This window comes from Triticum aestivum, chromosome 2A (genome assembly GCF_018294505.1).
Source record: "Triticum aestivum cultivar Chinese Spring chromosome 2A, IWGSC CS RefSeq v2.1, whole genome shotgun sequence".
In the NCBI taxonomy this organism is placed as follows: Eukaryota; Viridiplantae; Streptophyta; class Magnoliopsida; order Poales; family Poaceae; genus Triticum; species Triticum aestivum.
Genome location: NC_057797.1, coordinates 632477896 through 632492343, shown reverse-complemented (window position 1 = coordinate 632492343; position 14448 = coordinate 632477896). Strand labels below are relative to the sequence as shown.

At 48.2% G+C, this 14448-nt stretch overlaps 2 protein-coding genes across 4 annotated transcripts; one reads left to right on the top strand and one right to left on the bottom strand.

Moving 5' to 3' along the window:
- Positions 1–3545: 3545 nt before the first annotated feature.
- LOC123189897 (protein disulfide isomerase pTAC5, chloroplastic) lies at positions 3546–5890 on the top strand. The gene is made up of 6 exons (XM_044602414.1): positions 3546–4260; positions 4627–4722; positions 4821–4910; positions 5026–5254; positions 5411–5448; positions 5555–5890. Exons 1-6 carry the CDS (start codon positions 3628–3630, stop codon positions 5654–5656), a joined length of 1188 nt encoding a protein of 395 aa, XP_044458349.1. The 5' UTR covers positions 3546–3627; the 3' UTR covers positions 5657–5890.
- On the bottom strand, positions 5248–11740 carry LOC123189896 (disease resistance protein RPS2). Of its 3 annotated transcripts, XR_006496039.1 has the most exons (4): positions 10084–11740; positions 7247–9414; positions 6111–6193; positions 5248–5404 (listed from the first exon to the last, which is right to left on the bottom strand). XR_006496039.1 is itself a non-coding variant. In XM_044602411.1 (3 exons), exons 1-2 carry the CDS (start codon positions 10711–10713, stop codon positions 7285–7287), a joined length of 2760 nt encoding a protein of 919 aa, XP_044458346.1. In that variant the 5' UTR covers positions 10714–11740; the 3' UTR covers positions 5924–6193; positions 7247–7284. The 3 variants fall into 3 exon arrangements, 2 of the variants coding, with proteins under 2 accessions (XP_044458346.1, XP_044458347.1); XM_044602411.1 differs by lacking the exon at positions 5248–5404 and having other exon boundaries at positions 5924–6193; XM_044602412.1 differs by lacking the exons at positions 5248–5404; positions 6111–6193 and having other exon boundaries at positions 7066–9414.
- Positions 11741–14448: the final 2708 nt, after the last annotated feature.

The window sequence follows — 14448 nt, the reverse complement described above, 5'->3', positions numbered from 1 at the left end:
GAGTCCCAAGGTATCAAGCAAAGGTTTTCATATCGGTGCAACGAGACCAAGACCAGCAGGACGACAGGACGGAGATCATCATGGAGCCCAGAACGGCGTCACCACCAGAGTCTTTGGCAGGCGAAGACCATCTTTTGTCAGGATAGCTTGTACTAGTTGTCCCCTCTTTAAATTGGTCGTTGTGGGATCCCTTCCGGCCTAATATTTGGAAAGAGGAGCAGGGCCTCTATAAATAGGACTAGCCACCACCTTAGAAGGGAGGACGGTCCTCTACCGCATCAACTCATCAAGCACAAGAGCACCTTTCCTCAGAAGGCTATTCTTCCCTTGTAACTGTTCATCCTCAGTCCAAGAGGCAATCCACCACACCACATCGGAGTAGGATATTACACCACATCGGTGGCCCGAACCAGTATAAATTTTGTGTCCCTTTGTTCTCTGAGTTCAACGCACTAAGCCTAGAGATTGCGGTGAGGGCGTAGGCTAGAGAGAGGAGAGATGTTCGTGCGCACCCCAATGTTCGAACCTTAAGGGTTTTGCCGAAACCCGAAATCCGACAGAAAAGACTTCAAAATTCACCCGCAAAAAAGAAAGACTTCAAAGTTTCATGGTTAGGGGAAATTGAAATTCAAACCGTTTCGTCATGTCACTCATACCCGGAGGGATCACTTCCATACGTACATCGGTATCTCAGTTTTAGATATATTTTTTTTGTTTTGACACTTCAATATATATATTTTTCCCGCAAAAAAAATATTTTTTTTTCAAAAACCCGCGCTCACTCCGAGCCGATGTTCAAGGAGGCATTGTCGCATGTGAAGGGGGAATAATGGACGAAAGATGCTCATGACGTACAACGAATGGTGCCAGCTCTCGAGAAACAAACTCAGCTCTACCAAAACGATCGAAAGCAGCCAGACACGGTCATCATCTGAAAATCGCACACGCAACCACGGAGCAGCTTAATTGGCCCGGCCGATGGGAGTCGGTGTGGCGCCGCGTTTCCTATCATCCGCGCCGGCCGGCCGGCCGCGGTGGCGTCGTGCGCGGGGTCTCCGCAAAGTGGCGTGCGTGTAGATGCAACATAGAAGCCGTGACCGCGGCGAGCCACCAACCACCACCGGAACAATATCGCCGAGCGATCGCGATCTCGATGCAACACCGTGACGTGACTCATGGCGTGCACTGGAGAGAGGGTGTCGTTGGCTCCGAAGTTCGTCTTGTTCCCTCTGTTAGTTGGTAATAGGGCCCCGTAGCATCGGGAGTGGTGGCTCGGAAGCGACGATAGAATGTGGTTCGGCCCTGTCGGATCAAAGATTGTCATGCGTGAGCACGTGGCTAATGGCCACGATCGCTAGCTGCACATCCTATGATGTACTCCTAGTCTCAAAAGGCTCTTATATGATTGGACAGAGGGAGTGCGTAATCGAATTGTATTTCATCATGTATTTCATCAATGGTATTCTAACTGCAAGGGGGGCAAACAAGCAGCAAAAATGGACTATATATCCAGTGCAGCTGATCGATTCACTTGGGTACCAGAATGACCGTTGATTACATGAAGCAAATCTTATCACAAGAAGCTAGACTATCCAAGAAATTTCCAAATATTTTCCATTTAGTGTTTTAGGTTTCTTGAAAGTAGAATGACCAACTTACACATGAATTTCCAAGCGGATGAGATCACTGTTTTTTCTTGTGTAGAAGTCCATTGAATTCCTGAAACTGTGCAGGCAGAGTTCTGCAGCAAGCGGATTCAGTCACGGTTGATATGTTTCTGACATTATTACTTGCGCATTTCCTCGTGATCCGTTTAATAATCCTTTGAGATATATCTACCTGATGTAGATAGCCACCAACCGGAGTTGGACAAATCAGAGAGAGCCGTCAGCATCCAAGAGTACGAGAGGACCGGTCGATTACGGGAACGTATCGCCGAGTCGCCGTACGCGCGTGCGTGCGTGCGTGCTCGCTAACTGAATACAGGACCGGATCGCGAGATTTTGTGAACGTCGTGCAACTTCAGCGACACGGTAAACACAGCACTGACAGCAGGGTCCTCACTCACGTTACTGACATGGATCCGACGTGTGTTGCTTTGGAGCGATTGCGTTGCTCTGCTCCTGTTCTGTCGTAGGAACATTATGCATGTAGACACACGCACGGCACGGCACGGCGGCAATGTTCTTCAGTCAAAGTCGATCGAGCTGGTCCTGTTTTCTGCAGTTTAATTGTAACCGGTGTTCTCAGGCTTCTGTCATCGGATATTTGTGACCATCCGGTCTACATATGCACGTGAGGTAAGCTATGATATTTTCACATAAAGACCACAGCCAGTCTACTGGATTGCAGAAAACCCATTCGTCTCTTCAAACAAGTTCACCCTCCCCTCATCCAGACAAATGAGAAGAACATAAATTTTCGGTCAAAGCTAACATATTTTAAAAATAAATAATATAAATGGTACATTTTCAAGTTTGTGAATATGTGACTAATCTATTTGATCTGTTGCAAGGCATGGGCACTTTGCTAGCCAAAGAGAAAATAGAAAAAGGAAGAAAAATAAGTTTTATTTTTTGAGGGAAACAAGCGTCTACGTTCGTGTGTCTTCGGATTGGATCTTTCTGATCTATGTTATTCTTCATCTGTGATGGTTGCTGTTCTGGTGCGCTGGTCCTACGTGGCCTTAGCACGACGACTTCCCAACTATCTACTCCAACAAATTGTGCCCGACTCCGGCGATGGAGGGGCGATGACAGTGGCGCGCCTTCGGCTCGCTTCAGTGATGATAGTCGTCGCTAGGTGGTCTACGGATCTGGATGTTATTATTTTTGGTATTCGTTGTACTTCCATAATTAAGGATGAATAGATCGGAAATTTTCTCGCAAAAAGAAAAAAGAAAAAAATGTTTTGCTCATAGCCACTAGCCTGAACTTTCTTCATGGGCCTGGTTCATTTACATGCCATCGGGCAAATGGTCCTTATAGGCCCAGCCTTCTTATTACAGGCCATTGGGAAAATGTTCACAAATTGGGCCGCCGGCGCCAACTGCAAATGCTCCTTCAATAGCTGGCCAAATGGGCCGTTTTTTGGGGGCCGGCCTGTGAGCACGCCGGCACGGCCCACCTTGGGTCAGGCACGGCACGGGCTAAACGGGCCGGGTCCGGCACACGGCACACCCTGGGCGTGCCTGGGCTTGGAGGCTGGGTACGCGGGCCGACACGGCATGGCCCGATTACTTTTTTAATTTTTTTTTATACATCTATATATGGCCTAACATGTAAAAAATAGACTAAAACGCTCAGTGCGTCAAATAACAGGCTGAAAATATACGGCCCATCATGCTAAACGCGCCAATGTGCCGGCCCGTTTATTAACTGGGCCGTGCCTGGGCCTGGGGGCGCAGCACGTGGGCTGGCACGGCACGGTCCGTATAGTAATTATACCCTGGCGGGCCATGCCGGGCCAGGCACGATTACGATGAGCCGGGCCGGCCTGAGGTAATGTACCGCACCGGCGCGCCTGAAATATCAACGGCCGAAGCCGAGAGATATCCAGTGGCCACTGGCCAGAGGCCACCGCCAATCTCCTCACTGAGCTCCACGCCACTACCCTTCGCCCCCAGCCATGATCATCACCACCGCCGCCTTCCCGTCCGTCTCCTCCTTCCACCGCCCGCGCCTCAGGCCCTGCCCGCGCCGCGCCGTCCTCCACCTCGTCCGGTCGGCCGCCTCCTCCTCCCCCTCGTCGTCGTCCTCGTGGGAGGAGCGCGAGGAAGCGCGGTGGCTCCGCGAGGAGCAGCGCTGGCTGCGGGAGGAGCAGCGGTGGCTCCGCGAGGAGTCGCGCTGGCGCACCGAGCGCGAGGCCCTCCTCTCCGAGATCACGGCGCTCCGCCTGCGCCTCCGCGCGCTCGAGCCTGCCGCCGCGCCCGTGCCTCCTCCCGCACCGGCGGCTGCGCGCGTCGCTCCGCCTCCGCCTCCGCCTCCCCCCGCACCGGCTGCGCGCGTCTCTCCGCCTCCGCCTCCCCCCGCACCGGCTGCGCGCGTTGCTCCACCTCCGCCTCCTCCCGCGCCTGCGGCACGCGTGGCGCCACCTCCGCCGCCCGTGCCGGCGCCGGTGAAGGAGGTCGAGGTGAGGAAGGAGGTGGTGGTGGTCGAGGAGAAGGCCAAGGCGAAGCCGAAGCCGAAGGCGGGGGCCAGCAGCGGCAAGAAGCGGGCGCTGAGGGTCGGGAGCGAAGGGGAGGAAGTGCGGGCGATGCAGGTGAGCGTAGCCGCGGTCGCGCACCTCTCGTTTTGGCTAGGATTCGCCATGCACGACCTGTTGCTGGGCTTGGGCCGAACATGACAGCGGTTCGAGACACTACAGAGATGCTCTGTTCTGTTGGCAATGCTATGTTCCCCTAAACAAAATGTTGGCAGTGCTCTGTTTCTTTCTAGCTAGATATACTCACTGCAAGTTCTGCAATCTGCTGTTGCTCTACGCTACATTGTCAAGAACGTGGCTGTGAACTACTATGGACTTACGGGATACAGTAGTACCGATTTGTATCTATGAGCCAGAACCTACTAATTAAGTACAAAGATACATTGGCCGTATATAAATCCAAGTGTACCGTACATCATGCAGGAAGCCTTGGAAAAGCTTGGATTTTACTCCGGCGAAGAGGACACGGAGTTCTCCAGCTTCTCGACCGGCACCGAACGAGCCATCAAGACATGGCAGGTCAATAAAATCCTCGCCCATCTTACATTCGCTAATATATCCGTGCCAGTGCTGTATAACATGTGTCATGTACTAGTAATTGCGCTTCCTGTTTGCAGGCATCGATAGGGGCTACAGAGGATGGGCTGATGACGTCGGAGCTACTCGAGATGCTATTCACAGGACGGACCCAGGACGATCTCAAAAAGGCAAGCTTAGAAACTCCAACTCCAAGCCACAGTCAGTATTTCAGTGATGTGGCCATGGCGTCGCACTGAGATCCTGATGCACAAATCTGAGATCATACATCTGTTCTACTTGCAGGAAGGCGTAAACGGAGCGCTTGTTCCACCTGTAACAGAAACCGCAGAGCTTCAGCAACCTGTGGAGGAAAAAATTGACTACAACAAGCACAGAGTGTACCTTCTCGGCGAAAACAGGTGGGAAGATCCGTCCAGGCTGACCAAGAAGGATAAGCCGATCAGCGGTTCTACTGCCGCGTCGACAAAGCAGTGCATCACCTGCCGGGGCGAAGGCCGCCTCCTGTGCCTAGGTACTCAAGTCACTGCTTCTTTACTCCACACTCGTATCCAGTGAATCCCAGCCACGGTGTACCATAAGCCACTGCCATTGGCTTGACTTCTGTACTATTACTGTTAATCTTGTGCTATGTTGTGACTATTGATGCGATCCTTCTTCGTTCCTGCAGAATGCGATGGAACAGGTGAGCCCAACATTGAACCACAGGTGCGCTAGAGTTCGGGTTGCAGAAATGCACCACGTTGTTTATTAATTAAGCCTTGCTATTTCTTCTGTGATATGCACTTAATCGTTAACTTTTTTTAAAATGCAGTTCTTGGAGTGGGTTGGCGAAGACACAAAGTGCCCATACTGTGAAGGCCTTGGCTACACAATATGTGATGTTTGTCAAGGGATTAAAACAGCACACAGTTGAGCAAAAGACTTATGAGCAACATTCAGCCTTAGTTGAACGTCTATAGCAGCTTATATATATGTTAACTAACTATTCCAGTTTTGTCGCAATATGTTTTCAGTAATATAATCACATTGTCATACTACATTATGAAAATAGATGCATAGAGACATAGGTAATACCTTTTGTTATGTACAACAGAAGATGGGGAAAATAACGAATGAAGCGATTGCTTTGTCAATCAAGCTTATACAATTGTCATGCCTCAGAATATTTTCAGCATTCAACATATTTCCAGGAAAACGCATTTATATCTGTCAGCAAGTATTTGATCTTCAGCAAGGAGGGTGGACTGGTGGTATTTCCAACTTGGTTGATTTTGCCATGCAGTTTACATGGGAAGCATGCATTAAACACACTAGCTGCTATGCTTGTACAGGTCATCAAGTTGCTACCATGAGAGATTGAGTTCTACCTCATAGAATAGAACTTCCGAAATGTGGCACTTGGCAGACTTGTAATCCTTTGCTGCCAGCACAGCACAAGGATGAACATTGCCTGCAAAGTATGTCCAACAATGAGAAAACTACTGAGAACAGATGCTGATTTCCTGATGATAATTCTGGTAACAGGAGATGGAACATACAACACATCGATGGAGTTAACCAACCTATTACTGCTAAAGAAAAACGCTGGCTGCTTCTCACAAATGTTCTTCTGAATTTTCTTTTTTAAATAATACATTGTTTGACTATACTAGGTAAAAATATATAATCTGCTGTCTCTGACTTTAAAGCAGAGAAGGAACAGAAATTGAGACAACAGCAATACCTTGTTCTAACAAGAGGCCGGGATGTCCCAAAAAAGAGAGGCAGGGAGATACCCCTACCAAATACTCCCTCCGTTCCAAATTACTCGTCGTAGAAATGGATGTATCTAGAACTAAAATACATCTAGATACATCCATACTCGTGACAAGTAATTCGGAACGGAGGGAGTAAGAAATAGCAGGCCTGTTGTAGTGTTTACCTCTGCAACTGGAACTAGATCATTTGCCAATCCAAATGCCTTTCCCTTTCAGATGCACTTCACATGCCATCTTAGATTCTGAATGCTGTGGGCAATGAAGGGCTCATAGGCAAAGTACAAAATAAATTATCGAGAAAAAGAATCTACAAAAGGTACCTCTATAAACTAGAAATGTTGAAGCCATTTTTTACTTCAAATATAATCCAGTCAGTGAAACATTTCGCCTGATCTCATCAAATCAGTCGATCCCTATATTGTAACAAAGTGGTGCATCCCATGCCATATGCTTGATGTTCATGCCAGATCTAAGGTTTGGCTCAAATCTTAAGAAGGGTAATGATTCTATGTAACTGGGTTAATAATGACCCTGAAACTTGTTTATGAAGAGATTGCACAAGTGATAAGACACAAGGTCACAGACCCTTATTGACTGTGATTTAAATAAACAAATCGTATTACATGAATGCAATATCAGCAAATTGCAGAGTATACCATGTACACGAATGTAGTTCTAACAATGTATAGAAGCTACGCCGTCACATATACAAATTTTAAACAATTTAAGAGACAGAACTAAGCCACCTGCATGCCATACAAAAGCCATTGAAATTGGGGCTCTGTCAGATTGGAATGAAGTACTTGCTGTTCAGACATGCCACCTCCTCCTTATTTTCCCACTGCAGTTTCTCCCACCATTCAACTGAACCACATATCTGCTTCAGTTTCCCATAGTTATGCGTGCAGCTTAGCGGGATGCTCCTCAGATTTGGGCAATCCTCCACCCGAAGGGTCTCAAGGCATGGGAATTCTCTTGCTTTACAAATACTTCTCAGCTTCTTAAGTCCCGTCAATACGATCAATCTCAACTTTGGGAAGTCACTCTGCCCTGTGTCATTCCGTGAAGTTTCTATCATAGCATGATCTTCTTGTTCATCTGAAGCATGATCCTGCATTTTCATTTGTTCTCCACACTGCTCCTCATCTTCAACAATTTCGAGCACCCCATCACAATGAGATATGACAAGCCTCTCAAGAAGCTGAAGTCCTCGGACCCATGTTATGTTCAACAGCTTGGGGCAGTGTGAAATGATCAATTTGCGAATGTACTGAAAATTATGGGACATTGGTGCAACAAGGACACTTTCCAACGAGGGAAGAACTGACAGGGTCAGGAACTGCAACTGTGAAGTTGTAAGCTCAGCATCAGCAACCACTGTGTTCAGGTCATAGCATGATTCAACATACAGCTCCTCAAGGTGCTCCATGTGGCTGAGGTCAGAGATTTTGATTGATTGCATATCTGCACAATACTTCAAGTTTAAGCGATGTGTTGACTTCGCCAAAGGACGAGGCATGTTCAATTTCTTTAGCACATCCTCTGCATAAATAGTGATTCCAAGGAACAGTAGTTCCTTCAGAGAATCCAAATTCAGGTTGTCAACATCACGGATACCATAGTGGCTGCGGAAGAGATTGAGCACTTTCAACTTGTGCAACTTTGAGCAGTTGTTCATGGTATCTTCAAGTGCAACAGTCACACTCAGATCCAAATGCCTCAACTCTTTCAGTAACCATAGGCGCTCAGGTAATCTCATAATGTGTGTGTGAGACAAATTCAGATGCTCCAATGCAACCAATGCATCACATTCTGGAAGTGATGTTATTGCAGTATGAGAAAGATCCAGAACTTTCAAGGATGACATAGTTCTGAAAAATCCATAGCTCATCTTGTTCAAATTTGGGTTGTTCTGCATCAACAGAGTGGTAACATTTTTGCACTTTGGTGAGAAAGAAAGCTCGGTGATGTTATTAGACATGATGGAGATCCTTGTAGCTTCATTCCATTCTCCAGCTGATGGAGCATTATCCAAGGCCATCCCTGGTTGAACAAGAAACTTTGTATCTGACTTGTTGACCAACCAAAGACCCAGTTGCCTGATTACATGGTGCATTTTTACCTTTGAAGACATTGAGCCACTGGCCTGCAACAAGCAGGCTGAAACGAGACTGCGGAATATCAGATAACCATTCTCACGATCATGTAATAGCAAACCTTCAGCTAACCAATAATCAACAAGTTGCTCTTTACTGATAGATCCATATTCTGGGAAAAGAGTGCAGTATAAGAAACACTGTTGTTGAGTGGTTGTGAGCCTGTCGTAGCTGTATTTCAACCGACCAAACATTTCATCCACACCATCAATATTCTCCATATTAGTATCAATTGCATCCACAGCTGATTTCCACTCACCCTCTTCCAAGCCTGCCACAGCGGTCCCAATGACATTGAGTGCAAGTGGCAGTCCTCCACAACTTCGGGCTATTGCCATAGCATGCTCTCTAGAAGTATTCTGGGAACCAAGCGATTCAACTGCTGCACTAGCCTCCTTGCTAAGCTTGCTCAAGAACAGTTCCCATGAAGCATCGTTACCCAAAATCTGCATCTTAATCAAGCTTCTTTGTGCATTCATCTGGAAGCATACTTCTTGGTAACGTGATGTGAGGATCAGCTTGCTCTGACTTTTGGTATCTGGAGTTGGGATACCAACATCCTCCAGTCGGAATTTCTTCCTTACATCATCAAGCAGGATTACAAATCTTTTCCTAGCAAGTGCCTTTATCAAGAATCTGGCCCGTTTGGCAATTGGCTCTGCATCATTCCATGGCAAGTTGAGCCTTTCGGAGATAGTCTGTTGTATCTCCACTATGTTCAGCGTCTCTGAATTGGATACTTCAATAAAGATAACAACCTGGCACAAGCAAATTAAGGAAAATGGGGCCATCAATAGCTAGAAGGTAATTTTAAAATATGAATAGAAATATAACCTGAAAATTACAAATGATGAGATAGCGTCAGGGAAGGATGTGCCAAAAAAGAGATGCATGTATGTGCCCGGCAATAATTCCAATTTACACAGCTGCATTTTATGCACATTTACTTGGTTTATGTAAAATATGCTTAAAAGAGCAAACCTTTTAAGGATTATGTGGAAAACAGCAAATTGACACACACTAATTGCATCAAATAACAATGCATTTTTCATGTCCATATCTACTAGATAATGTGTACCTACAATATCTATGAACTAGTCAAATTCTCATGCTGAATGGTTACTGTCTCTCCGTGTGAAAACCATGTTAAATTTCTTATGCCTGTACAAGAAGATCAACATTACTTCAGACTTAACTACTTCAGTGCACTGTGTAGCTGTTCTACAATGAAATTTTCTGCCTTCTCTAAAATGCATGGCAGCACAAATTTTCTCTTCAATGTTTGTAAATTAACTTTCTTTGAGTATCGTTACAAATATAAGCATGGTCACTGAAATAAGTATTATCTTAAATTAAATAGAAATATTAATGTACAGATAAACACGTACTCTAAGGGATAAATTGCAGTCTTGGAGAAAGCCACATACCTGATAGTCATGGGCCTTCTTTTCAAGATCATTGTTGAAAACATGTAGAAGCGTCGTCTTGCCAACACCTCCTTGACCCCACACACCAATTATATTCGAGTCGCCCTTCTCAAACAGATCATGGAGCTGACTCAGCATGGTCTCCAAACCAAACGTCTCGATTTGAGGCAATGGATCAACAATCTTGGGAAGGGGCTTGAATCCAAATTTCTTGAACCGCCTCCCTTCTTCAATAAGTTTATTTGCCTCATCTAGAGCCTCAAGAACATGCCTGCCGATCGAGGCACGCCGGTGAGCATGGATGGTGCACTGGCCGAGGCAAGAATACTTCCTCAACTGGCTGTAGTCCTCGTCGATGGCATCCAGTTGTAGCTCTTCGATACGCCTCAGCCAGACCTGCACCTGAGGGTCACAGATGTTCAGCTTGTCCACCTCTGCGGTGACTCGCGCCCTCACTGTCGTCTCGACAGCAAGCAGTAGCTTCTTGGCCTTGTCGAGATCGGCCCAGTTGGATTTGAGGTGAAGGAACGAGGCGACCTCCCGGGCCGCCGCGTCCAGCATGCCTGTGCCATCCAAGCATTCGCAGAGGGGCTGCAGGCAAGAACCGGCGGCGCTGATCGCGTCAGCCATTGGGATCAACGATTTTCAAGTGGCAGCCAGGCTGGGTAGGCATGGAAGATGCCAATAGGGGGGAAAAGGTAAAGCTTATAAAGAACAACCCAATGCAACAGCGAGACGCCACACGGTCCCCTGGTCAAACCGGCCAGCACGGCGAGAATGTACAGCGAAGGCACGGCGACAGTTCTGCCGATGGCGACTGACATGTCTAGAGAAAATGTCCACGCGCAGCTGGGTAGTGGGAGGCACGAAGAAGTCATCATTCGAGAAGGAAACTTGTGGATGGCATACTCTTCCAAGCCGAAACCGAGTGCGGGGGGCGAAAACCACTCCCCGCGGTCCTGTTTCCTCGTTGTTTCGGGAAGAGGAGCGCCGCGATGGCAAGCCAAGCAACGGCTGCGTTCGCGGTGAAACTGCGTGTGGAAGAGTCAATCCGTCGAACACGTTGCGTGCGGCGACGAGCTGGGGAGCGCCCGTCCGGGGAGTTTACCTTGGCTTCTCCAGCCGCGGGGCTCTGGAAGGCCTGGTAGTAGTCCATATGGGAGTTTCCGCCGGCGGGCGGCGGTGAAGCTGGTTTTTATCTGGTCGCTGGCCGTCGGAGTTGCGGTTAGAAACTCGGAGGTGGGCGATGGATGGATGACAAAAGTCGCCGTCGGCAGGGAACTAGCCGCGGATAAAATTCCCCAACGGCTGCGGTATTTTCTTTTCAGCCCGACCGGTAGTTGGGCTGACTTCGGCCCTCCGCTGCCTACACGGGCTGCTAGGATTCAGCCCACAACTTTCCTCGTGAGTCCGGCTAGTTTTTTGCGGTTTTTCCCCTAGGCGATCTAGGGTTCCACTTTTCCTCCGGCGGCGACGCTCAGAGTCCATGTTTAATCGAGGCGGCGGGTTCTATCCGGTGACCAAGATCGTAACCTTGTTCCGCCATTGAAGATCCATCTGCATGGCGAGTCTACCAGAAGCATCGGGAGTCAGGAGGGAGTTAGGGAAGGGGGAAGTAGACCAGACGGGAGTAGCGGGGTAGGAATTACAGATGGACGACCTGGGGGATCGCAGGACGTGAGGAGGGAGACGGATCACAGGAGGGCTGCTGGTGCTTCGGGAGAGGAGGAGGAGAATCTCGGGGAGGAGGAAGCTTGGGAGTCGTATGGCCCGGAGGCGGATCTGGAAGACCAGTTTGCGGGGTTGCAGCTTCATGGGGAAGAGGAAGATGACTCGGACCTGTCTGACGAGGTCGAGGAACTAATCAAAGGAGTCCGTTGGCTTGGGCTCTTCAGGGTTTACACAACCAAGCCGTTTAGCCACGCTGCGCTCCTGAAGCAGATGAGGAACACGTGGTCGTCAGCACAAGGAGTGACTTTTAACATTAAGGGCCGAAACCTTTTCTTGGTGCAGTGTCACTGTCTCGGCGATTGGAAGAGAATCATGGAAGGAGGCCCGTGGCTGTTTCGCAACGCTGCGCCAATCATCATACAGGAGTACAATGGTTTCACCGATGTGAATGAGTACAAGTTAAACAAAATCCCGTTATGGGCAAGGGTGCAGGGTTTGCCGGATGGGCTTACAGCGAAGAAAGAACTTGCAGAGAAGGTGGCAGCTAAGGTGGGGGAACCACCGTTTACTGTGGTTGTGAACGAGGGCAAGATCAATCCAGCGAGCACTTTAAGGGTCAGAGTCTATGTGGATATCAATAAGCATTTAGTGTGTTTCGTGCCAATCACAATCAAAAAGAGCAAGAGGTATCTCGTGTTTTATGACAAGCTTCCAGTGTTCTGCTATTTTTGTGGTCTGATTGGGCATACGGTGGAGGAGTGTGGCGACGGTATTCACGAGCTGGAGTCATGTGAATGGGGGGACTGGCTGTTGTGGAGCAATGAAGGAGTGAGGGCTAGCATGGATGGTAGAGCAGGAAGGGAGGGAGGAGGTTTGAGAGGCAGTTCAGGAGGAAGAGGAGCTAGAGGGGGTCGTCAAGGGAGAGGAGGAGGTGCGGCTGTAGGGAGGGGAGCCCCTGTTGATGCTTTTTTATGCAGAAGAAACTGAGTATAGTCAGAACCCCGCGGAAAATTACAAGTCTGCACGTAAGAGGTTGGTCTCAGCTGATGGCACGATTAGCGTCCGTGGGCAGGATCTACCAAACTTGTCGGGCAAGGTAGCTGATACAGTTTTGCTGTTGGAGAACGGGGCTGGGAGCACAAGTGGGGTGGTGGCATCTACCCCGGAAAAGGATCCTATTGTAAAAAGGAGAAGGCAGGACGGAGAGAATGTGGTGGAAGATATGGACACCTCTGGTCAGGTGACCTCCCTAGTGGAGAGCCGTCGAGTTCAATGAGGACTCTATGCTGGAGCTGTCACGGAATTGACGACCCCGCAACAGTCAGTGAGCTCCGCGATCTCGTGGAGGCTTGTGCGCCGGTCGTGCTTTGTATTGTGGAAACTCAAATTGCAAAGTACCGGGTGGAAGGTCTGGCTGGTAGTTTAGGTTTTGATTGGAGGTCTTTGCTTGTATTGGAAGAACACTATCAATCTTGAAATAAAAACTTTTTCTCAGTATCATATAGACTCAGTGGTGAATGAACCAGGCAAGGGGCTGTGGAGGCTCTCATGTTTTTACGGGGCTGCAAGTAGGAGTATGAGGTACAAAACGTGGGATACGATGAAGATATTGAAGGGAGAAAATACTTTACCATGGGTGTGCATAGGTGATTTTAATGAGATCCTTAGGCCTGAGGAGCAAATGGGTCCGAACGAGCGAGACAGCTCTCAAATAGCTGGATTTCGGGAAGCAGTTGATGTGTGTGAACTGGCGGATATTGGCTACAAGGGCCTAGATTGGACGTTTGAAAAAAGGATAGTTGGAGGGGAGTATTGTAGGGTCCGGCTGGACCGAGCTTTAGCTACTCCAAGCTGGTCCTCGATGTTTCCCTTTGCGTCGTTGGAACACCTCACTGCAGCGAAATCAGATCACAACCCCATCCTCCTTCTCAATGAGTTAGAAGTGGGTAATCTGAGAGTAGCTTTGAAAAAACCTTTCCACTATGAATGTATGTGGGAGCAGGAGGAAACCTTTATGAGTACGGTTGACCAGGCTTGGCAGAAGGATCAGCCGGCGACTACAGTGGCCGAACTAGCAGCAAAGATGACTACAGTAGCTGCGGCATTGAAACATTGGGGACGCACAACCTTTGGCTCGGTCCGCAAGGAGCTGCGGGAGCTGCGTCAACAATTAGCTAAGCTTAGAGCTGACCCTTTGAGGGTTGGACCGGGTGCAGAAGAGAAAAGAGTCCAGGATAGGATTGTAGAGCTCTCGTACAGAGAAGAAATCATGATGAGGCAACGATCTCGAGTCAAGTGGCTTTCTGAAGGAGACAACAACACCCGATATTTCCAGAAAAAAGCAAGTGTGAGAAGAGCAAAAAATGCAATAACAGAATTACATCGTCAAGATGGTACAGTTTGCAACGATCCCAGAGAGTTGGCTAGTATGGCTAGCAACTTTTATGAAAACTTGTACACTTCAGAGGGAACTATTGGGATGGAAGAGGTTCTCTCTCACATACCGGCTCGAGTTGACGCGGATATGAATGTTCGTCTTAATGCTCCTTACACCAATGAAGAAGTTAAAAATGCTTTATTTCAAATGTTCCCAACAAAAGCACCGGGGCCGGATGGTTTTCCTACACACTTTTTTCAGAGGCATTGGGAGCTTTGTGGAGAGGAGGTGACAGGTATGATCATTAGATTGCTTAA

Bases quoted from the DNA above. Each gene is read 5' to 3' on its own strand.
- LOC123189897 (XM_044602414.1), top strand. From the start codon at position 3,628: ATGATCATCACCACCGCCGCCTTCCCGTCCGTCTCCTCCTTCCACCGC. The intron at 4,911-5,025 runs GCAAGCTTAGAA...TTCTACTTGCAG, and splicing joins CCCAGGACGATCTCAAAAAG to GAAGGCGTAAACGGAGCGCT. The intron at 5,255-5,410 runs GTACTCAAGTCA...TCGTTCCTGCAG, and splicing joins AGGCCGCCTCCTGTGCCTAG to AATGCGATGGAACAGGTGAG.
- LOC123189896 (XM_044602411.1), bottom strand. From the start codon at position 10,713: ATGGCTGACGCGATCAGCGCCGCCGGTTCTTGCCTGCAGCCCCTCTGC. The intron at 9,415-10,083 runs GTATGTGGCTTT...TGCTTGTGCCAG, and splicing joins AGAAGGCCCATGACTATCAG to GTTGTTATCTTTATTGAAGT.